Genomic DNA, 22,808 nt, shown 5'->3' on the forward strand with positions numbered 1-22,808 from the left:
TTGTGATTACATTTTCTTCTATATTTCTAAAATTTCTAGATAACACTGTGTTTCTATTCCATGTCTATCTTTTGTCATTAGCACCTTCTAAAAGTTCATCTTATTTCCATTTTCAGGTTATAAAGATGTTAAATAAGATTGGTTATAATGCTGATCCTTGCAGTGTCTGCTAGATGCACAAAGCCTTTCCTTTTTTTAGTATACCATTTTAAATGTTAATCAGGTGAAAGAATCAGGATTTTTCATTCAACTATGTGTCCATTTTATTAAGTTATCCATCACAAAAAAAACCTGTTTAATCGGTTCGGCGTTCTGTTCACATCCTGATACTATTGGGCTAATTATTTTCTGCCCAGTTTTAAAGTCAAATAATGTCAATTTATTAAATTATCAAGCTCATACAGGGATATATAACTTTATACACTTACTGTTTCACAGAATCATAATGCATCCTGTGCTTCACAATACAACTTGTATGGAGTATACGTATCCTGTAATGTTTGGGTTTTTTAACATTCCCTTTACTAACTGCAGAATGGTTGCAGTGGGAAATGAGTAGCAATATGGCTGTAAAAAAACTCTGATTCAGAGATGTCTATAAAATCCCAGACAAACCAAAGAAGCAGTGTGTAGTTTTCTTCGTGCTTAGCCCATAAATTCTTTGAGATTTGTAGGAGCAGAAAAATATTCAGAGGCTGTGCATAAGCAAAACTCCCAGATCATTATAGTAACTGAATATAATGGAAGTCATTCAGGATTTCATACCTTCAAGGTACTCTACAAATACGAATCTCTCTCAAATCTCTGCAAGGCAAGTAGATTTCTAACATTTGAAGTCAAATAATCTGCTAAAGATCTGCACAAAATGTCAGTTTCAGAAACAGGAAAATTGTGCAAGTTAACTGGAGCATTTTTCTACACCTGAATGTGTACTGTGTGATGACCTGTTGTATCCAAATGAGTACGTGTTTTGTTAAAAACCCAGCTACTCGCTATGTTTTGAATGTTTGCAATCATTCCTGTGTTTTATTATGAAGAACATATGAATTAGAAAATGAATGAAGTAGTTTTGTTTTGCATTCAGCTGTATTTGCAAAAGAACTCTTTATATTGTCGTTCTATACAGTAAGTAAAAGGAGTTTTTGAACAAAATCAAATATGAAAATACATTCATTTCAGGTGAGGGTGGCGAGAATTCAACAAATAGAGAAGGACATTCTTCGTATACGACAGCTCCTGCAATCACAAGCAGCTGAAGCAGAGGTTAGTGAGTGATTACTTGCCTTCTTTTGATTATGGTATGTATCTTTTTCTTAAAAAACCAAACAACTATTTTAATAAAGTTGTAGGCAGGATTATTTGCATCAGGTAGTAATGTCACAGTTAATCAACTGGTCAATATACGTAGGCTGTTACTTGCTGTCTTACCAGTGAACCAAAGGTGCAATACTTGGATTAGTCTTTGTGTTACTATTGAACTTTAATCACTAATGATGTTATCAATTGAAAGTTTAATTTGAAATTTCAGTAAAAATGCCAAAGTGCAACGTATTTTAAAGGCTGAGTCTTGGTTTTAGCGAGTAAGTATAACCGACAGTTGTTCATGCATTTCTAAAAATGAATCTCTGATAAGCACCTTCGTGATTTTCTTATCTTTTGAGAGAGCTAAGATTACAAAAAGGGTGAATACAGCTTCTGTCAGACTTCATTATAGAAGCCTGGCATTTTTTTAGTGTTTAAGTATTGGGTTCTATATTAAGTAGTACAGGATAATGTTTCCTGTAAATTACAAAATTCATAGTAGTAATTGCTATTAGCAAAAACTGCTCTCACAGTGGCAATTCATCTATAAGGTCAAGTCCATTTCTTGTACTGGTAAATTAAATACAAATTTTATGTTGCACCTGAATATTTTATGGTTTGTCTTCCCCCAAAAGAACTACTGTGAAAGCTCAGAGCACCATTTGTATTACTAAGGGAAATATATTTTTCCATTTTGAAAAATAACGGTTTTGTAATTCTAGGATTTCAGGGAAAATCTGGTTTTGTAAGTGAGGTGGACAGTAGTGTGTATAATTGAAGTTGTCTGGTCTTTTGACATGTTAGCCAATCCAGGTTTTTCTACACATTGATGAGATCTCCTCTGAGCCTTCTCTTCTCCAGGCTGAATAGTCACAGCTCTCTCAGCCTCTCTGCTTATGAGAAACGTTCCAGACCCTTAAGTGCCTTTTGTAGCCCTGCACAGGACGGGCTCCAGTAAGCCCATACCTTTCTTGTACTGGGGAGGCCGGAACTGGACACAGTTCTCCAGATACAGCATCATCAGTGCTAAGTAGAGGAAGGATCACCTCCCTCAGCCTGCTGGCAAAACACTTCTTAATGCAGCCCAGAATACTGTCAGACTCTTTGCCACAACGGTCCGTTGCTGGCCCATGTTTAATTTGGTGTCTACCATGACCCCCAGGTCCTTTTCTGCCAAGCTGCTTTCCAGCTGAGCAGCCCCCAGCACATGCTGGTGCCTGGGGTTGTTTCCTCCCAGGTGCAGGACTTTGGACTTCTCCTTGTTGGACTGCATGAGGTTTCTGTCAGCCCATTTCTCCAGCCTGTGCAGGTCCCTCTGGATGGCAGCACGACCCTCTGGTGTATCAGCCCCTCCTCCCAGTTTGCTGTCATCTGCATACTTGGTGAGGGTGCACTGTGTCCCAGCATCCAGGTCATTAATGAAGATGTTGAGCAGTTCTGGTCCTGTTATTGACCTCTGGGGTACATCACTAGTGACTTGTCTCCAACTGTACTTCGTGCTACTGATCACAACCCTCCGGTGCCCAGCTGTTCCGCCAGTTTTCAATCCACGTCACTGTCCACTTATCTAACCCATACATTGTTAGCTTGTCTATGCTGATGTTATGGGAGACAGTGTTTGAAGGCTTACTAATGTGGATGTAAATAACAGCAGGTGCTCTTCCCGCACCCACCAAGCTAGTCATCTCATTGTTGAAGAGTCAAGCATGACTTGCCCTTTGTAAAACCCTGCTGACTGCTCCCAGTCACCTTCTTGTCTTTCGTGTTTGGGAATGCTTTCCAGGAGGAGGATTTCCTCTATCACCTTTAATCGCCAGGGACTGAGGTGAGGCTGACCAGCCTGTACTTCCCTGGATTTTCCTTCTCTCTATTCTTGAAGATAGGAGTGACATTTGCTCTCCTCCAGTCTTAAGGAACCTCTCCCTGCTGCCATGACCATTCAAGAGTGGCCTCGCAATGACATCATCCCTCTCCCTCAGCACTTGTGGGCACAACCCATGAGTCCATTAGGAGTTATGTATGTCCATTTTGTTTAAGCTCTCCCTAACCTGGTCTTCCCCACCAAGGGTGAGTCTTCCTTGCTCCAGACTTTCTTTCTTGTCTCAGGGGCCTGGATTCCTGAAGGGTGGTTTTACTGGTAAAGGCTGAGGGAAAGAAGGCATTGGGTACCTTGGCCTTTTCTGTGTCCTGTGTCATCAGGTCCCCTTCCCCATTCAGCAGAAGACCCACATTTTCTCTAGTTTTCCTTTTGCTGTTTGGGTACTTGTGGAGTCCGTCCTTGTTGCCCCTCACATCCCTGCACAATTGGACAGCAACTCTTTACTCCTTGGTCACCTGATCCCGCTTCTGCCTCTTGTACTCTTCCTTTTCATGCCCAGGTTCAGTTAGGAGCTTCTTGCTCAACCATACAAGCCTCCTGTGCTTTGTTTCCTACTTGTTGGGATGGACCTTTCTTGAGCTTGGAGGAGGTGATCCTTGAGTATCAGCCAGCTATCTTCGACCCTCTTCTCTTCAGGGGTGTATCCCATGGGATTCTTCCAAGCAGATACCTGAAAAGGTTGAAATCTGCTCTCCGGCAATGCAGGGCTGTGGTCCTGGTTTTTGCCCTTCTCCCTCCTCTTACTCCAGTAAAAAAAAAACACTGTATTTTGGACTCATTTAAGCTCAAGGACTCAAACAGCATTGAGATGCAACTACAGAATTAAAGAAGTTTTTCTTCATTCCTTTCACCATATTACTTGGCTGCTGAATGTGTGGAAATTCTAATATATCGAGATTTTGTTGTGGTGTGCCTTATCCATGAAGTGTCTGCATGGCTGGTTGTGTAGTTACATGTTTTAGGACAGAGTCACCAGGGTGCTGGTAGTAAAGGAGGCAGTCGCTACACATTATTAATACTTCATTGTTTTTTTAATAATTTCCAAAGGATGGCCATTTCCTATGGAAAACAGCTGGATCTAGTTCTGTAATTGCCTGGTGGCAAGGACGAAGGTAGTAGCAGTCAAACTGCAGAGTCCATATAACTGAAAAATATAAATGTGAAGCATTTATTATATTTTTATACTGTGCCTGATATAGTGATAGATAAATTGAATGTGCTCCTTTTGTTTATAAAGATACAGTATCTTTATAAAGATACAGTAACTGTCTACTGATATAGTTGGCCCCTGTGGTGATGCCAGTCATTGTAGAATCCAAGTGTAATATATCTTGTAGAATAAGACCAAATATAATACTGCACCATAAAAATAGCTTTTGGAAATCAATGAGCAGAGAAAATTTTGGCTCACATTTTAGCACATTTTTAAGGTTTGGCAAATTACTAAGTGTTGTAAATGCTATTAGAAGAAGTTGAAGTAATTCACCTGCAGGTGATGATACCTTTAAATTTCTTGAGACTTCTGTTAGAAATTTTGCAAGATTTTCATAAGAAGTTTGAAGTCCACTGTAGATTTAGACCCCTCCAAAGAGTTTTTGGCAGTCAGGTACAAATCTGAAATTATGTAAGAGAAAAAAGCAAATTCTTGGCATGTGTTTAATACAGGGTTTTCAGTTTGTTATAGTGGTACAGTTCTTTCTGTCATAATATCTGTCATTTGAAATACGTGAAGCATTTCCGTTGGGCAATGTTGCTGTAGATAAAATGTGGAGGATTTATTCTGTACAGAGATTATGTGCAGCAGGCTTTAAAGTGAGATGGACAGGAGTTCTCTCAAGGATCTGACTCACTAGAATTTCTTTTTTCTGTGACTGAACTGTAGCAAAATTGTTTTAATCTTATGGCTTCTTATTTTTGTTTGTTGCATTGTTCTTTGTCTTACCCTCTTACTTATACGTGTGTATATATATTGTGTTTAGTATGGAATAATGGCAAAATAAACATTTTCTGGATTCTAGAAAATAATAGTATCTGTAGTTTTCAATACACAGAAATACTAGTAAATACAGGTAAATTTATAATTGACAAGTGATAGTGATTGTTGACTTCAGAAGCACTTAGAAAATAGTGGCAAACAAGATGGAGGGGAGTGGCTCTATCTTCCTGTAATAGGCACATACAGTCTTGCACCATTTTGCTGCAACAGCAGACAAGCATAGTCCGTTAAAGTGACTTTTGTAGTGTGATGCCAGAATTCAGAAATGGCAGAGGGCTGTAAACCCAGCTTAGGCCTTTTCAAAAATCATGCTTCAAAATAGGTGGTGCTGTTTAGCCCAGGGGACCTGTGTGCCATTCTCTACCTTCTGTACCTCATGTAGAGGTTACAGAGTCTGCTGCTCTTTATGTGCTCTGGTTCTTTGCTGATGTGGTTGGTAGTTTATATATTTTCATCCACAGGTCCTACCTTCAGTGTTAAAAGGTAATGCGAAGAGGGCACATACTTGCAGTGGTTATGCTGTGTTTATAACCACTAATCCACAGTCTGTCAGATGAATACTAATTTATTTACAGTAATGCTATATATATATCTAAAAATACATTTTAGTCATCCATATTTGTGTGGATACATATTATTTATATATTTTATATAATATGCATATATAATAAATGTATGTTTGTGTTTATATAAAGTATATTAATACACCTATAATAATTATATATTTATATAAACAATCAGTTTTCAATAAATACCTGCTATTTGCTGCCTGTATTTATTGTTAACTCCTTTGGGCCAGTCTGAATGAAGAGAACAGCTTCTCACTTCAAATTACTTCAGTAGCTGAAGTGGTAAAAACTCTTCACTGTGAACTTACAGATTTAACATACAAGCCTAGCTGATGACTTACGTGACAGTAATGTCTGTGCATGTTTGTGCATGTTGTGAGTAGATGCTGCATTTAAAGTTAGATAAGCCCTGCTAGTAACTGCTAAAAAATTCCTTATAAAAGAATTTGGGTGTTACGTTGACTACTTTTTGTAATGGTGTGTTTTTGAGGGCGCTAGGGGGGAACAGGAAGCCACATGTTTCATAAATAGCATGTGGCAAACAAAATGTGTGGGAATGGCAGGAGAAGGAGAGAGAATGCTGAGGAGAGCAGAAACTTTTCAGAAAATGAATTATCTCTGTGGTTGTGCTCTAGATGCATCAGAACTATTTAACAGATACATTATCATCACCACCCCAAAAAAACTGCCCCAAATCCAGGAGTGTTCTTGGAAGAATAGCATTACTCCCCCTCAGGTGACCCAGTGGGTTAGAGCCTGGCTAATGAACAGTTCAGCTTTTCACCTCTAGGTATGTCGAATACTACTTGCTTCATGGGATTGAAAATTACTGTCACCTAATGACTGGAAAATTCTGTCCTGAGTTATGCTGGCGGCTTAGATCTAGACTTTTGTCAAACTCATCATTACACTTTATTCAAGATTGAAAGTACTGTGAGACAGGGATTCAGCATATAATACATTATACTGTATTCAGTACATAGTACAGCAAGGCCTGACCTTGACTGGGCCCCACTCTTGTATTGGGAACCGAAATTTCTTTAGTCATTGAATGAACATCAATAACAATGTCATTTCATACACAGTGACAGAGATGGTGAATTTAAAATTATAGGTCAGATTTAAAAGAATAGTAACACTGTGTCTCCTAAAATATTTTGTGAGTTTTGCTTTGTGGGTTACTCATTTTCCGTAACTGAACAAATAATGTTAAGAATAATGTTACCATCATTGTTTTCAGTTTTCTCATGTTACTACTTTGTCTAATACTACTGTGTTCTTTGACATATCTTATTCCTGTAGTTAAACCGCATAGGTTTCATTTTTTAAGTTTATCCCTGAATTATCACTTTACATGTATTTAGTTAGTTACTGGTTTCTGAAATTCCGTTCAACATTAAATATTTTCTGGGTTTAAGACTCTAATGTCTTTATAGGAACAAAATAGAGCTAGTATGCCAGTGATACGGTATGAGTTTGATCACCAGGTAATTAAAGAAGACTTGAGGTATGTACATTGAAGAGAAGTATGTTTCTGCTAAAAGTTAAAGAGAAATTTCCATAAAGCAAGATGAGGCAGACTATGCTATCATAGGCAGTACTGCTCAAGAACACTGCGGAGCTGCATAGAAACTGAATTTAATATACCAAGTTGTAGTTAAATTAATTGAGAGGGATAGAAGAGTTGTCTGTTAAGGTAGTAGCCTCTGAGTCTGAAAAATGAGATTTGGCATCAAAACTAATACTACGAGAATAATCGTGCTTCAGAGGTCGGTGATACCTTTTCAGCGTCAGACTTCAGGCCACTTCCAAGGGCAGGATTATTTATGTCTTTCTGAAAATCTGAAACATTTTAAACACATTAGTGGATAATGTTGGATACTTCACACACTTCATAACTGCTCAGTTATTCTATTTGCTTTATTAAGAAACTGTATTTAAAGGACTGTTTTTTGTGTTGATCTCATAATCCCTGTCAGTGGCAGGGACACCAGTTTAATTTTCATGTGGTTGAATAGAGAACTGCATCTCCTGAAGGAACTAAACATGTCTGTACCAGCTTGCCAGGTCAGTTGAATTTATTTTAATAAAATATGATTAGGTGGATCATTATCAGGTTATATAAATTTTATTTGCATTGAAGTGGTTATTCCTGCATTGTTTGTCCTTAAAATTTAGAAGGATCCTATATCCTTCCATTCACACAGAAATTATTCGTCTTTGAATATGAAGCTTAATTGAACCATGCTAACTGTAGTCTCCAGTAAATGCACAAATCACATGACAGTGCAGAGAAGACAGTTGTTTGCTCCAATTCTGTTACATTTCTGATAGCGATGTGAGCACAGCTGGTGGAAAATGGTGTTTCTATGTCTCACAGCAAATCCTTTGTCTTGCAGGGCTATAATCCTCAGAGGACATGCTTCGCTTTCATCTTGCAGTTTTTCGAAGACACTTAGTCTCAGCTGTTAATTATTGAGGCTAAGGGTTATGAAATACAAAGTACTGTTCAGTGGCTTTCTGAGGATGCAGCATTGATGCATTCACGATTTAGAGAGCTTTGAATGGCAAAGTGTACTTCATTTTCTGTATGTAATTTCATAAACTCTTATATTAACAGAGAGCACCTCAAAGCAAGCATGATGCAGGTTCCCATGATACAGAGAGGCAGAATGAAGGTCAAGGAGCAGCAGAAATCAGCATGGCAGCTAGCAGTACTGGTCAGGTAAATTGATTATTTTGTTTGTTGATAGCATAATTAAATACTTGAGATGTGCAATGCTTATGTATTGGTATATACCTTATGGTGTTTGTATGCCTGCTCATTTTAAAAAGATACATGTTTTTCTTCTTACCATCTATTTGTGAGAAATTTCTTGTGTTTATTGGCAGGAAATGTTTTAATAAGATGAAGTATAAATATTCGATAATGCAGGGAGCACTTTCCTTTTGTGTAAATGATTAATGAGCCTAATGCTATGACAGAGATAAGAATGACTACAGAAAATGTATTTTATTGTAGGTGAACTGTAATATTAGAAGTATTATTTAATTATGGAAAATTGTTCAAATTTTCACTTTAGAAATTATCACTGAAATATCAGTGATTTTTTTAAAAAAGGAGAACCAAATGGCAGATTTATCATTAATGTTTCCTTAATACTGTTTTAGATAAAGCTTTGAAAAAGTAGTGTCAATGAGGTAATCTCCTGGAAGTGGGCTGAAGAGTAATTGAAATGCTTCTAAATAAGCTTTCATTGCTGTTCCTTTTATTAGTGAAATACATTAGTGGAATATTTTGAAGGGTACATTAAATTCTTTGTCTTTTAAAACAAATATTTATCAAAATTTATGACTTCTTTCTTTGGCTAAAAATAATTTGATTTATTTACCATGTGCTAATGATCATTCCCTTTGTGATTTCCAACTGTAACTGAGACATTCCCACTAGTAATTTGGGTTCTTAAAACTTCACACTATAAATTTAATAGTTGAATTGATATGCAAAATATTTTTGCTACTCCAGGAAAGTAGAATTATTTAAATCCTTCTGTACAACAAGATTTATCAGGAAGAATTGTGGTTTGGCTATAATATTTCACTTGATTAAAGATTAAGTACAGCCCATAATTTTGCTTTTGAAATATGTTTGATCACCATTCGGAATTAAGTTCTATCAGCCATATCTGAGCAATTGCTTGAGGCTCTGACTCTAATTCGTATGACAGCTTTATTGTTTGGGAAAAAAATAGTTCAGTGCTCCTTTGGGGGTAAAAGCGTTATGTATTTAAATAATTGATGCATTGTGGCTGTATCATCCATCTTCAGTGTATGAATCAGGAGTCATTCTGGACAACAGATATTTTACAGTGAAGGAAGGAAGAGGGATTGTCACGTCTTGGCAGACTTAAGCAAGTGGGAGATTTCATTCATACTTCATTTGAGGTCTTATGTTGAGGATTCGTGTGATTTTGAACTTCGCCTCATACAAATGTATAAAACATAGCATATTCATTCCTCCTGGAGGTGGATAGATCCAGGGCGCTGAATCTGTGTTAAAAGAGACATCTGGGGATTATTTACTTTCAGTGCAAGTCCAGACTGAGGAAGGGAGGTTGAATGGATTGGGTATAACATTTATTTCTGATAAACCAGCTCAATATACTTTGAGCAATCACTAGTAAATTGAGTGCAAAAAAAGTTTTAACCAAATCATTTAGTTCTAATTGGTTTTGTAGTGGTATAATCAGTGTTAACTGAAACACTGCCAATTGAATCCAGGATTTTTCCGGATTCAGTTATGTCCTTTTCTGCACCACCTTTCAGCTGTCTTCTCTTTTCCATTACACTTGCTATCCTGCTGCTGAAGTAAATTTTTTTTCATACCTTTTTTTTGCAAGTTCTATAAAGTTACTCAATGAGATTGTCTTATTTTGTTAAGAAAATATGTGACAAAATAGGGAAAATTACCTAACTGACAGAGTAAATAGCAAGCATAGTAAAACAATGAGTGGAAGACAGTAAAGTATAAAAGGAGAAAACCAGATGAAGTAGACAGATTTTTGAAAGAGAAGGTTCTACACAAGAAGGGTGCACGGAGCATCTCCTTGTCATTTCCCGTTTTCTCAGATGAATGGCTGCGCACCTTACAGTGGTTCTTTCACGTCAGTCTTTAGGAGCCAGTAAGAAACATATTTACACTTCACTTGGGCATCCTGGCATCCTCAAAGTAGCAAGGTCATATGATGGCTCTGACGGAAATAGTTGATTCAGTTTTGGGGAAACGATAGGAAAACTTATGCTACTTCTGTCTACACCATGGTGAATTTTAATAGGTAGTGTTCCAAACTTAAGTCTTTTATACCTTGTTGGATAAAATGTTCATACTGAAAAAAAATTTTCATTCTAAGCTTTAAGATTTTTAATTTTTCCTATACTCAACAGAGAAAATACGGGCTTGTTTACATAGGAAATAGATATTAGAATGAAATGTGTGGATTTAAATCATTCTAGTTATACTCTTTTAGCATAATACTTACTCTGGAACATGCATGAAATGTTCTGGATTCAAATGGGAGAGTGAAGTGAGTGTAATAATGTGTGTTTAAACATTGCAGTATAACTAAAATTTTTTTCTGTCTAGACAAACACGACATGAAGTTATTCCTACATTTTACTAATAGTCACTTCCAACTTCAAATTTAAGATTCTGAACTGTATGAACAGCAAATACTCGGAGACTAATAGCCTTCTTTTTTTATGGTGCACCTAGAAAAGACATAGAAATAATTTCTAAGTGTCTTTCATACAGTTTTTTTCAGTGTGTTATATACTTTTATTGAAAAAAAATTATACTCATTGATCCAGGTAGCTTATTTGCAAAACAGCATTTTCAAGCTAATAAGCTAAAATCTGTTCATGAAATTTTGTAGAGGATCAACAAAAGACTGGTGACTACCTCAGTAAAACAGTGTTCTGCTACTAAAAGTGTTCACTCTTCAAATGTGTTTTTAAGGTCCCCAAAGTGAACAGGAAGGGAGGGACATAGTAAGGGAAACTTCACAGATAGGAAGCAGAGAAGTAGAAAGAAAGCAACAACAAAGGGGGAAAAAAGGCAAAGAGTGCATGGATAAAAGATGGTAAAAAAAGGAAAAATGTAAATACACAAAATGGATTAAAAGAGGACAGAGATGTTAGTAACAGGCAGGAGCATGCTATTTACGATAATTTGTAGGAAAATTACAGCAAATAGTGTCAGCATTATTTTATAGCTTTTCATTAAAAAATTAAATAGATTCATCCCCTCAGAATTTGCTTTTGATGTGGTCAAATTCAAAGAGGGTTACTCCTTACCTGGATGAATCTCTTTTTTACTTGTCAGTTCTTGCATACATAATTGCGTTCTGAGGAAGTACAGACTTACTCCTATGCACTACATAATCTGACATAAAAGTTGAGGCTGGTTCTTTTTCTCTGTAAAAATTATAATTGTTTGATGCAAAGTCCACTTCTCCTTCTTGGTGAAAATAGTAATTATAAAATAGTTCAATTGAAAATACAACTCTATTGAGACTTAATTTCAGGAAAAGTGATTAATAAAACCCAGTTTAACAGTGACCTCTGAGTTGTGTCAGGGCAGAGGGGACCTAACTTAACAAAAGTAAGTTGACAGTTCATTACTATCAATATGATTTCATGATCCAGTGCTGAAACTGAGTTATGCGATAGTTGTTTTTTCACTCAGACATTGGTTTATACTGAATTGTTGTTTAAATTTGTAGGGTTCTGCTGCTCGAATGGATCACGAGACAGCCAGTGTTATAAGCTCTAGTAATAATTATGCTGTTCCTCGCAGACTGACAAGTCATCTGGGTACCAAGGTAACCGAAGATTACAAACCACAGGTCGCTAATGCTACATTTTTACTAATACAATAACCTCATTGTTTCTACCAGTAGTACTAATGTTAGCTGAATGATCTATCCACACGCAGTAATTTTATGGAGTTAAAATTCTAGAATATTTTTTCAACTTTTAAAACATATGCACAGAAATCCTTTTTTATATTTGTTGATGATCAGTTAAGAGTTGTTACAGTAAGGAAAAAATGATTGCTAGAAATTACTAAAATATCTAAAAAGCTTGTGATGTTGATTTATAATCCATGATGAAAACTAACCCTTTTAAGAGCAGTTCTTCGAATACTTTTCCAGAGTCCAAATCCACAAAACAGATACAATTGCTAAGAAATTAAAGGGACCAAAAAAAAAATTATGTAAGCCCTTCACAGTGATAAAATACCTGTTCACAAAAGACTGTGCTCAAAGTATATGTGCAGCATGAAAAGTGAGGGGAAGAAAAGGTCAAATCTGTAACACAAAATTGAGTTAATGAACCACTGGAGTTTATACAGCCTCTGGAATCAGCAGCAATATAGATACTACAGGTGTGCTGAGCACGGTCTTCTGGAAAGCAGGGCCTGTTAGCTTGACATAGTATTAATTACTTTGGGCCTTAAAACATCGTTACCATGTTGTAATTTTGGTCCTGCACTGTATGCATATACCAAGTGGAGGTGACATCAGCTAGTCTGTCTGTCTGCAAGTGTTCATTGCAAATTGTAGAACTCCCAAAAGCTGCAGACAACGAGAGAGGCCTGAAGGTAGGGAAAGGGTCTGAGTGCGGAAGGATACAGGCAAAGAAATAGGTTGAACTGAGTGTGCTGTGGGGTAGGAAGAACTTAACGTTAATGCATGAGAAGATGGGAAGGTGGTAGAGATTCTAAATAGAGGAATGCATTTACAGATGCAGAAAGAGATGTGCCTGTGGGCAGTGTGTGTATACAGAGAGAAACAGACAGACAAATATTTTCTTAGTTTTTCCTATACTGTATTTACCACAACCTGGAAACTGGATTTTGGTGTCGTCTTCAGCTTTATTCTCTGACAAAAACTTTACCTTCCAAATCTAAATAACACTGGATTAAAGCTGCCACTTGAAATATCTGTCAAGAGGCATGTATAAAGCAGATTAAATTCACTCTCCTTTAAGAACCCAAGTGGTTTATTTTAATACTATATTTGATTTTTCCCAGACCAAGAAGATGGTATTTCCAAACTGGCATGCTAGGCTGTCGTAAAATTGTCTTGAAGACTATTTCAATAGATTTTGCATGTGATCATACAGTTTCACAGATTCTAAGATTTCCATTGCTTCAGCAATTCTATAGTATTTAGAGAAGTACATGTTAACGGACTTGCTGCTTGGTCTACCCACTGCTATCCAGTTTTTTGATAACTCAGTATTTGTCCTCATCTGCAGGCACACTAGAATTGTCTCTGAAGAAACCAAGTAAAATCATTCATTGGTCTGATAACCAGTGTAAATATCTAGTTATTAGTAGAAAACTTTGTTTAACAGTCCAAAGTCTCATTTCTTTCTTAATTGGTGTATTCTAAAGAAACACACATGCTGCCACTTCACAATTTCCTTTGATAGCTTCTTTATGCTTTGAATATTCCTGTTTATCTTGGCTTTAGGAGTTTGGAGTTCCTAGACAGTATCTGAAATCATCCTTTACATCCTGTTATTCTACTAAAAGTTCGCTAGAAGATCCATATTTCTTGATCTAAAGCTATTATTGAAGAAAACAGAATGGGAAAGACAAACCAAATAGTGCATTGACCACTGTGTTACACGACAGCCAAGGGATTCCTTCAACAATTGCTATTTTTTATGAGAAATTTGGTCACTCCAAGTTAAATACGTAATGCTGGGTTTTCATGGCTTGATTTAATTTGACAAATGCTCGGTATGCTACATATATTAGATGAGCGTTTGTTTGCTTTACGGGTTTTGCTCCTGTAAACTTGAAAAAGTGTTAATTTAACTATTTGGTTTTGCATTTGCTGTAAATAATCTGGTCCATATGCAAGTCAGTCGTCATAACAAAAGATGATTAGTTAATTTGAAATAGCTGTAAAGAAAAACTTTAAAATACATGGGTGTCAGGGGTTTTTAGCACAATGTAAATTAAAAATTCATGTAATCATTCTTACCCTTTGTCTAGAATAATTGTATTTAATGCCACATAACAGTTTTTCACTGAATACCATCTTTACATGAATGTGTGATTCATACAGACTGTATTTTTTGAGGCAGAATTAATTTTCAATCCATTTTAGATTTCTCAAACTGAAACACTTTCATTAGTATGTTTGTTTAATCTTTTTGTACAATGGAAATGTAGAAGTTTTTGCCATTGGTCTTTTAGATTAATACAACTACATACAGCTACCACCCACTTCTAGCCATTTATCCATTAAGTGAAATTTATTAAGATTATGAATGCTGAAGTAGTAATAGTACTTAATTATTTCTAAATAGCTCAAATTTTTGCGCCATTAAATAAGGTTTTTTTGCTCTTGTGTATCACTCAAATTTAATTTTAATTTAATTTAATGTGTATTTTTTAAATGTAACTGTATTTTTAAAATCATTTGACCTGCAGGTGGAAATGGTGTATTCATTATTATCAATGCTTGGTACTCATGATAAAGATGACATGTCAAGAACATTGCTAGCAATGTCAAGCTCCCAGGACAGCTGCATAGCCATGCGTCAGTCTGGATGTCTTCCTCTCCTCATCCAGCTTTTACATGGCAACGATAAAGACTCTGTCTTGTTAGGAAACTCTCGTGGTAGTAAAGAGGCCCGTGCCAGAGCCAGTGCAGCACTGCATAACATCATTCACTCCCAGCCTGATGATAAGCGAGGCAGACGGGAAATCCGTGTGCTCCATCTTTTGGAGCAGATCCGTGCTTACTGTGAAACGTGTTGGGAATGGCAGGAAGCACATGAACAAGGCATGGACCAAGACAAAAACCCAAGTAGGTTCTGCAAGCGGGATAAAAATGTTTCAAGGATATATTGAAAACAGTGAATTTACAGAAAGTACAACTTTAATCTGACTTCTTCTTGAATGTATGTGAGTTTTCTTACATATGTGTGTGTATATGTCTTTTTTTTAAAGTTGAGGTAGTGTTAGGAAATGGTATCTATTACAGATATGATACCCTATTTATAAACTTGTTATTTAAATCATAGACCTTGGTGTGCTTTCCAGATAATAACACTAGTGTTCCATATTTATAATCTGTGAGTTAATACTGAATATGTACTCATTCTGTTTTACGTTGTAATGGATAATGAAAGATATCTAAATAAATAATCCCAAATTGCTTTTCATGCAGATGTATTCAGGAGATAACACTTTTTCTTTAGGAGAGGGACAGAGAGCACAAATTAAATAATCTCAATCTATTCAATATAATACGAACTGTTATTTATAATGTTGTATGCAAGAAGTATTTTAGTATTAAAAAACGGGAGAAGTGACAATGTAAGTGAATAGGATTTTTCTCAGGGAACAGTTAGAAAAAAGATTTAACCTTCTGGATTTCTTAGCTCCTTTTCCGAATTGAGGTTTTTTTGTAAATACAGGTTGTAGATATCTATGACAGAAGTACTGCTGAAATCAGTGGGTTGTGTCATGGGTGTTGGAGTTTACCGCAGGAACCATTTAGCAGGAGTGGGGCTCTGAACAAGATGTACCAATACCATTTGTGCATTAGCCAGAATCTAGCTCACAAACTTAAGAACTTAAAAACCTCTCGGTTATGAAACAAAGGGTTTAATTAACCATTCATAAGGACGTAACACCCAAAGAAACAGCTTCACGTTAGGTGCCGTATTATTTAATGCCACCAGAATATTTAACCTTATTGATTTGTTCACTAAGATTATTAATTTTTACAAGTAATAAGATAATTTTTTTGTACTGGAAGTCGTATTTCTTATTTAATATATTCAGGATTCTCCCTAATTTCTTTTTCAGCATCAAATATATTTCTAGTAGACACATTGTTAGTAACATTCTTAACTAATTGTCTGTTTATGAATTACTGGGAAGATACAAATCCTGAACAAAACTACAACTGATTTATCTTAAGATTAGATTTGCTTTGGAAAACTTATGATCTAGACAAAATCACCTAGGAAATACTAATTGTTACCTATTTCTGGATCAGTGCCTGCTCCAGTGGATCATCAGATCTGTCCTGCAGTGTGTGTTTTGATGAAACTTTCATTTGATGAAGAACACAGGCATGCAATGAATGAGCTTGGTAAGAACAAATGTATTTCTCTGACGTCCTTTGAGAAGCTTGCTGGAAACGCTGACGCTCCTTGTGTACCTCACTGGATATATGGCTTTTTTCACTACTAGTTTAAACAAATCATCAGTTCATTTGTGTCAGTTGTTGCCCTCTAAGTGATGAATGCAGTTTAAATTAAGCAGACCATTTCCCAGTGGATACATTATGTCAGTTACTCTTTTTTTTCCGGCATGAATTGTGAATTTTGGGAGAGTAGTATTATTATGGAAATATTTGCAATTTTAGAAGTATTGGACTTAAAATGGAGACTACTTTCTGGGTGGAGGTTTTTTGGTTGGTTGTTTGTTGTGGGTTTTTTTGTCATGAGTTGGTTCCTGTTTAACAGCCTGAATTTTTTTTAGCCCATGCTCAGTACATTATATGCGTGCAGTTTTTCCTTAATTTGCCACTTTTCATTATCGATGAAAATATTCTGTGTATTTTTCTCAGAAAATAACATTCAGTGATAATAATTAAATCAGTAATTTTCAGATTTACTAAATAGTCTTTTATGTAACAGGTGTGAGTTCATCAGTCAAGCATGATTTTGGCTGGGTGGAATTAAAAGATGAGTGTGCTTCTTACTTCCTCATAATTCCTCCTGTTCCCAGTTTCCCCTGAAATCTCAATGTCATGCTATCATACCTTTCAGCTGCTACTAAGTACAGGATTCAAGATCCAGAGTCAGTAATTAACAATTTATTTACTTTTCTGAGCCTTCTGGTTTTCAGATGTTTTGAGATTTGTGCCATACATATAAATGCAATTTGCTCCTTGGTATATATGTACTGTACTCGTGATATTAAGAGTATAGATATTATTTATTTTCTTATTTGTTTTTAAAGGAGGTTTGCAGGCCATTGCTGAACTGTTGCAAGTGGATTGTGAGATGTATGGACTTACAAATGATCACTACAGCGTTACCTTAAGGAGATATGCTGGAATGGCTCTGACAAACTTGACTTTTGGAGATGTGGCAAACAAGGTAAGAGTACCATTTTAAACATACAGTAATTTCAGTTCATAGCTATGTTTGAATTGTAGTTCTCAAGACAGGTGATGAAAATCTCCAGGATAGGATAGGATATTGAGTTTGAGCTCAAGACAGTTCAAAATACTTCTGTCATTCCATCCTCTTCCTGACAGAGAGCACCACAAACTGAACGTTGTATCATGCAAGTATAGTATCAACTCTCCTATTAAATTAAATTACTTTCAATTTATCACTGAAAGTAAGGATTTTATCCATTGGCTTAATTTTTTTGTGAGCATTAGATTAGTATAGCACATAATGATTATGGACCAACGATTACGGATAGTGACTGATTTTTCTGAGGATGTTGAACTAAAAATTGAGTCGAATGTTGTAAAGTTGTCAAGTTATTTAACAAAACTATTACTGTCTGAAATTTTGCAAACCTCTTCAGGATGGAGCTTGCTTTTAAATACTTGGAGCATAGCTGGCTCATAATGGGCACTACTTCAAATTATTATAAGAGAAAATAGGTTCCCTAATTTTTGACAAGGACCTTGCTTTCAAAAGATAGAAAGTTTCAATAACTTATTGCCCCAGAGTTTGCTAAGCTATGGATCTTAAAATAACCTCATATTGAGAAGACTTTTATCTTTCTGCTCTAGAGGAAGACATTTTAGGACTGAATGGAAATAACAGGCTTCATATATATCTCGCTTTTTGTCCCAAGTTTTAAGACAAGAGTAAAGCATAAATCCTTGCCGCAAATTAATTGCTTCACAAAATATTGGCTATTTACATCATCCGATCAGTAACCAACCACTACAGGGCTGCAGATATTGGGTTTATAGCATATACTAAACTACTCAGCTATGTAAATATACATGCTCTCCAGCTGACAAGTAGTACAGTTCTAATACATACTTTGGTTTTGAATAATTTTTAATGGTGCTTTGTCACCAACAATTTCCAATGTAAGCCTTACCATTTTACAATTGCTATTGTATTCTTAAAAAGTTGTTCTTCAAATGTCAGAAACATCATTATATTTGTCAGTTTTAAATACTTATATTTTTCATACTATGTTTATTTGAAAGAAAAAAATATGATTGTGAGACTCAGTAGACAGCAGGTAACAACGTGCTGCCAGGTCACAGGTCATTTTTGTCCGGGGCATAGTAAAGAAGGCTTCTAATGTAGTAATGTGAAAAATACAAAATTTAGCGCAATTTTACCCCATAGCTATTGTCCAGAATAGAATCTGATAGTTATACTTAACTTTTTAGTAGTTTTAAACCAAACGCTTATTGTTGGCAACATATTTTACTAAGCTTTTATTGAACCATGATTAGCTTAAAATATCACAACATTGTGCAGAAGCAAGCCACCTAACCTGTCACTTAAAACTATTAATTTTCTTTTTTCTTCTGAATCCTAACAGGCTACCTTATGTTCTATGAAGGGCTGCATGAGAGCTCTTGTAGCCCAACTGAAATCTGAAAGTGAAGACTTACAGCAGGTAACGTCCTTTTGAGATGAAATATTTCTTTAGCTTGGACATTTCCATCACTTTGCATCCCATGAATTTCATTGCATTGTACTGTATTAAAATACTGTATTTCTGCTCTCCTTTCCTAATACTTACCTTCCTTCTACACATTTGGCCTCACCACCAGTTATTTTTATACTTGAATTCTGTCATCTTCATGAAGTTTCTAGTGTGCTGTCCAGAGACAGCCTTCTCTTTTTTAAATTAGGCTCTTTCTTTGAAATATGCTTCATTCATCCCAGGCTGATTTATTTTTTTTAATGTAATTGTTGTTCTTATGTTGTCTTGTCTGCCTTAACTTTGATGAAAAGTTTGTACGTGTACTCATTCCATGAATTATGAAGTACAACTTTTTTCTTATAAAAATGCTTAACTGTGAGTCACATTATGTTTTTTTACCAAAGCACATATAACATATGGGCTATAAAACTCAATTTTATGACCCTGATCTGTTAGTGGAAGTCCAGTTTTAAAGGTAAATTTGAGCAATCTTAGATTCTCTAATTTAGTTTACTAGTGATGGTGCTAATGGAGTGGGATTACCAGGAGGGTTAATACAGTACTGTGGCTCTTCCTTCAGTTGCAGCAAGTAAATAATAGGGGAATAATAGCAGAGGAAGCTGTATTTCGAAGGAGAATCTGCATTTGACTTAACAAGGTTATTCTCTTAGTACATACATAACTACTCTTAACACCAGCACCTCCCAAAGAAGCTTTCTAAGTATGAGCGAAGTGTTCGGTGTGACACCTGAGTATCTCTCCCAATGGCTCCTGTTATGTAAAGAAAACAGCCTGAAAATAAAGTCTTTAGGAAGTGTTTAGGGTGATCCTGAGAGATGAGAGTGCAGAACTGTTCTTCATTGGTATGGAACTTGTTTAAAATTATTAAATACTAAATTATAATCCATTTTAATGAGTAGATACTGTAAACAAACTGGAACAGCTTTTGGAAAGGAAAACCCTGTTTTCCTTGCAGTTTGAGTGAATCATCAGATAAAAGAACAATTTTAAGTAAAATTGACTTTTATCTCTTAAAACACTGTTCACTAGAGGAGGAGCTAGCTAGTTACAACGGAGAAAATAATTAGAATTACAATAGAGGTTATTGGGTAAACTCTCTGATTTGGTATTAGGGCAGATATTAAGTATATTTAGTGTTCTTGAAAAGGAAGTCACGGACACATAGGCTCTCCGGCCCTGGCACATAGACTCCCATACACACGCACACACAGAGCAGGAATTCCCTCACTCGGGAAAAGTTAGAAATGGAATTTAATAATAATATGGAACACTCTGTGCTCATCAGCCAAAGGGCATGGCCAGACAAGCATATCACCCAGCTGACTGTTCAGATGCAACTACGCCCTTCTGTCTCCTTATCCCTATGTTTTCCCACTCTTGTACTTCCCCGAATCACCTAGATCCATCCTTTTTCCTGCCTTTGGAACCTTTGGATTCTCACATCCCACAATAAGTCTTCTACGATCCCATAAAGTGTCCCACATTCCTAGGCCAGGACTTCTGGACTGACCTGTCTCAGTCCACAAGGTGCAGAGAGCTGTTGCCATTGACTTCGCTGAATGGGTGTCACACCTGGGCCATGAGGCTGAGGGTCCCTGGGAGAGCCCTGGAAGAGCCTGGACAGGGTGCCCCATCCTCTGAGCCCTTAGTTTGGGTTCTCGCCTGCCTTTGGGCCCCTGCACTCCTCTGGGCATGTTGAGATGGACCTCTGACAGACTGATGGTGGGCCGTGGTGGGCCTGGGAGCAGCCAGGGCAGGGTATTACTGACTCTCCAATCTGCCACTGCCTCATGTGCTCCCTTGTGGGTGTGAGCAGGGGGCAGTATTCATCACATAATCTAACAAGTTTATGCACTCTGTGACAATGAGAACATCCATAGGTAAAAGTTTTCAATCAGGTATCTTTCATAAGTGATAAGTGATATACATGCTTACTGCGGCCTGTAAATGGATTGAGTTTAATATGTAATGACTGTCCACTATAGTGATAGTCTCAGTCTAACTGCTGCCAAGGACAAGGACATAGGCTGAATGGCTACTCATCTTCTATAGATAACTATTCTGATTGTAAAAGACACAGTGTATTTTTAAAAGACTTTAGAGAGCTTTATAAACGTTAATCAAAAGTAATCAAACCATTTGAGAGACAGGCAGGTGTTATTGTTCTATTTTACAAGCAGAGAAGCTGAGAAAAAGATGATATAAATCTCTCCCGAGATTACGTTAGTCTAGTGCAGACATCAAGGTAGAGCACAAATCTGAATTTTTGGACCAATTTTTCAACCAGTGTGGAAAGCAGGGAATCTGATTTCTAATCTTTGTTTTAGGTACCCGCACTCAAAAGCCAGTATCTTTGATCGAACTTCATACTGAAATGTTAGAACAGTCTAGCAGGCAACACAACAAAAAGCAGATTTTAGCAAAGGGCTAGTTCAGTAGCTGAACATGACCACTGTTAATTAATCCATAGCATTCCAGAAATCCAGGAGGAAAATCTGATAACCTGCTGAAGAAGTAGCTATAATGAGATACATTATTTTTCTTTCGCGTTTTGCAGGTCATTGCAAGCGTGTTGAGGAACTTGTCCTGGCGAGCAGATGTAAACAGTAAAAAGACTCTAAGAGAAGTTGGAAGTGTGAAAGCATTGATGGAATGTGCTTTAGAAGTTAAGAAGGTATCCTGTATAAATGATTGAGATAATTTTTTGACAGATTGCATTTATTTTACAGAAAACACAAATACTGTTGCCCTCTTTGATAAAAGCAGTTGGTCATATATTTGGGGTGTTTTAGGTAACTTGCTTTGAAGAAGAGCATTGCTTTGATTCAACATGGCAGCAGGCCTCAATGTAGCAATGACATCTGAAAACTAGTAGTATTTCTGTAATTTTATTTATGAGGGTTGACAGCTTTTACTCTTCAGTTTCATGAGCTATGCTGTTGCAATAGCCTTTTTTATAATTTTCCAATTTAATAAAACCTCTTTTGAGTTAATGAATAGGTAACTACCACTTCTGTAATTTTCTAGATATATTTTTGGTATCCAGACAGTATAATATTCCATCCCAGATTCCCCTGCCAGTTTGTCTTCAAGCCATTTTTACCATTATGGAAGCTAACAAGTATTGTGGTACATATTTCTGAAAACTCTGGGGCAAGCAATACCAAATCCATAGCTGAAGGAAGGAGAGAAGTGAACAAAAGTATTTACGTGTGCGCTGCTGCCTGCATCTAGCTTACCAACCCAGAAAGCAGAAATTGGAACATACATAACTCCTTGCAGCTAACTTACATGTTTCTGAGAGCTTGTGATCAATAGTTGAAAACTTCTCTAATTCTGCCATTTTGTTATTTTCTTAGGAATCCACCCTAAAAAGTGTTCTGAGTGCCTTATGGAATTTGTCAGCACACTGTACTGAGAACAAAGCTGATATATGTGCTGTTGACGGTGCTCTTGCGTTTCTAGTTGGCACACTGACATATCGGAGCCAAACAAACACTTTAGCCATCATAGAAAGTGGAGGAGGAATATTAAGAAATGTTTCTAGCTTAATTGCTACTAACGAGGACCATAGGTGGGTATACTTTTTCTGAAAATCTTTAGGAGTTCCACATGCATATTTAGTAGACAGTTTCTATGACTGAGTCTTAATATGAATGCATGGATTAAGTATAGTAATTAAGTACAGTTAATTTTTAATGCATTTAATAAGGCAGGTATTTCACTTATGTAACAGGAATATGCAAACAGATTAATACCCGCTGCATGTTAACAATGAACTGTACTAAAAGCTAACTATTTATA

The 22,808-nt window shown here is 36.4% G+C and overlaps 1 protein-coding gene across 7 annotated transcripts in view; it reads left to right on the forward strand.

Annotated features, from left to right (window-relative positions):
- APC (APC regulator of WNT signaling pathway) overlaps nucleotides 1–22,808 on the forward strand; it is a 63,296-nt gene that overhangs the window by 32,424 nt on the left and 8,064 nt on the right. Inside the window, exons 6-14 of one of the 7 annotated variants that reach the window (XM_059834104.1) lie at nucleotides 1,180–1,263; nucleotides 8,367–8,471; nucleotides 12,028–12,126; nucleotides 14,757–15,135; nucleotides 16,336–16,479; nucleotides 17,301–17,446; nucleotides 18,876–18,953; nucleotides 21,562–21,678; nucleotides 22,364–22,578. In XM_059834104.1, the coding sequence (XP_059690087.1) occupies nucleotides 1,180–1,263; nucleotides 8,367–8,471; nucleotides 12,028–12,126; nucleotides 14,757–15,135; nucleotides 16,336–16,479; nucleotides 17,301–17,446; nucleotides 18,876–18,953; nucleotides 21,562–21,678; nucleotides 22,364–22,578 (1,367 nt within the window). The remainder of the gene's footprint in view (nucleotides 1–1,179; nucleotides 1,264–8,366; nucleotides 8,472–12,027; nucleotides 12,127–14,756; nucleotides 15,136–16,335; nucleotides 16,480–17,300; nucleotides 17,447–18,875; nucleotides 18,954–21,561; nucleotides 21,679–22,363; nucleotides 22,579–22,808) is intronic. The other 6 variants (XM_059834105.1, XM_059834108.1, XM_059834109.1 and 3 more) reach the window with 6 other exon arrangements.

This window comes from Gavia stellata, chromosome Z, assembly GCF_030936135.1.
Source record: "Gavia stellata isolate bGavSte3 chromosome Z, bGavSte3.hap2, whole genome shotgun sequence".
Taxonomy (NCBI): Eukaryota; Metazoa; Chordata; class Aves; order Gaviiformes; family Gaviidae; genus Gavia; species Gavia stellata.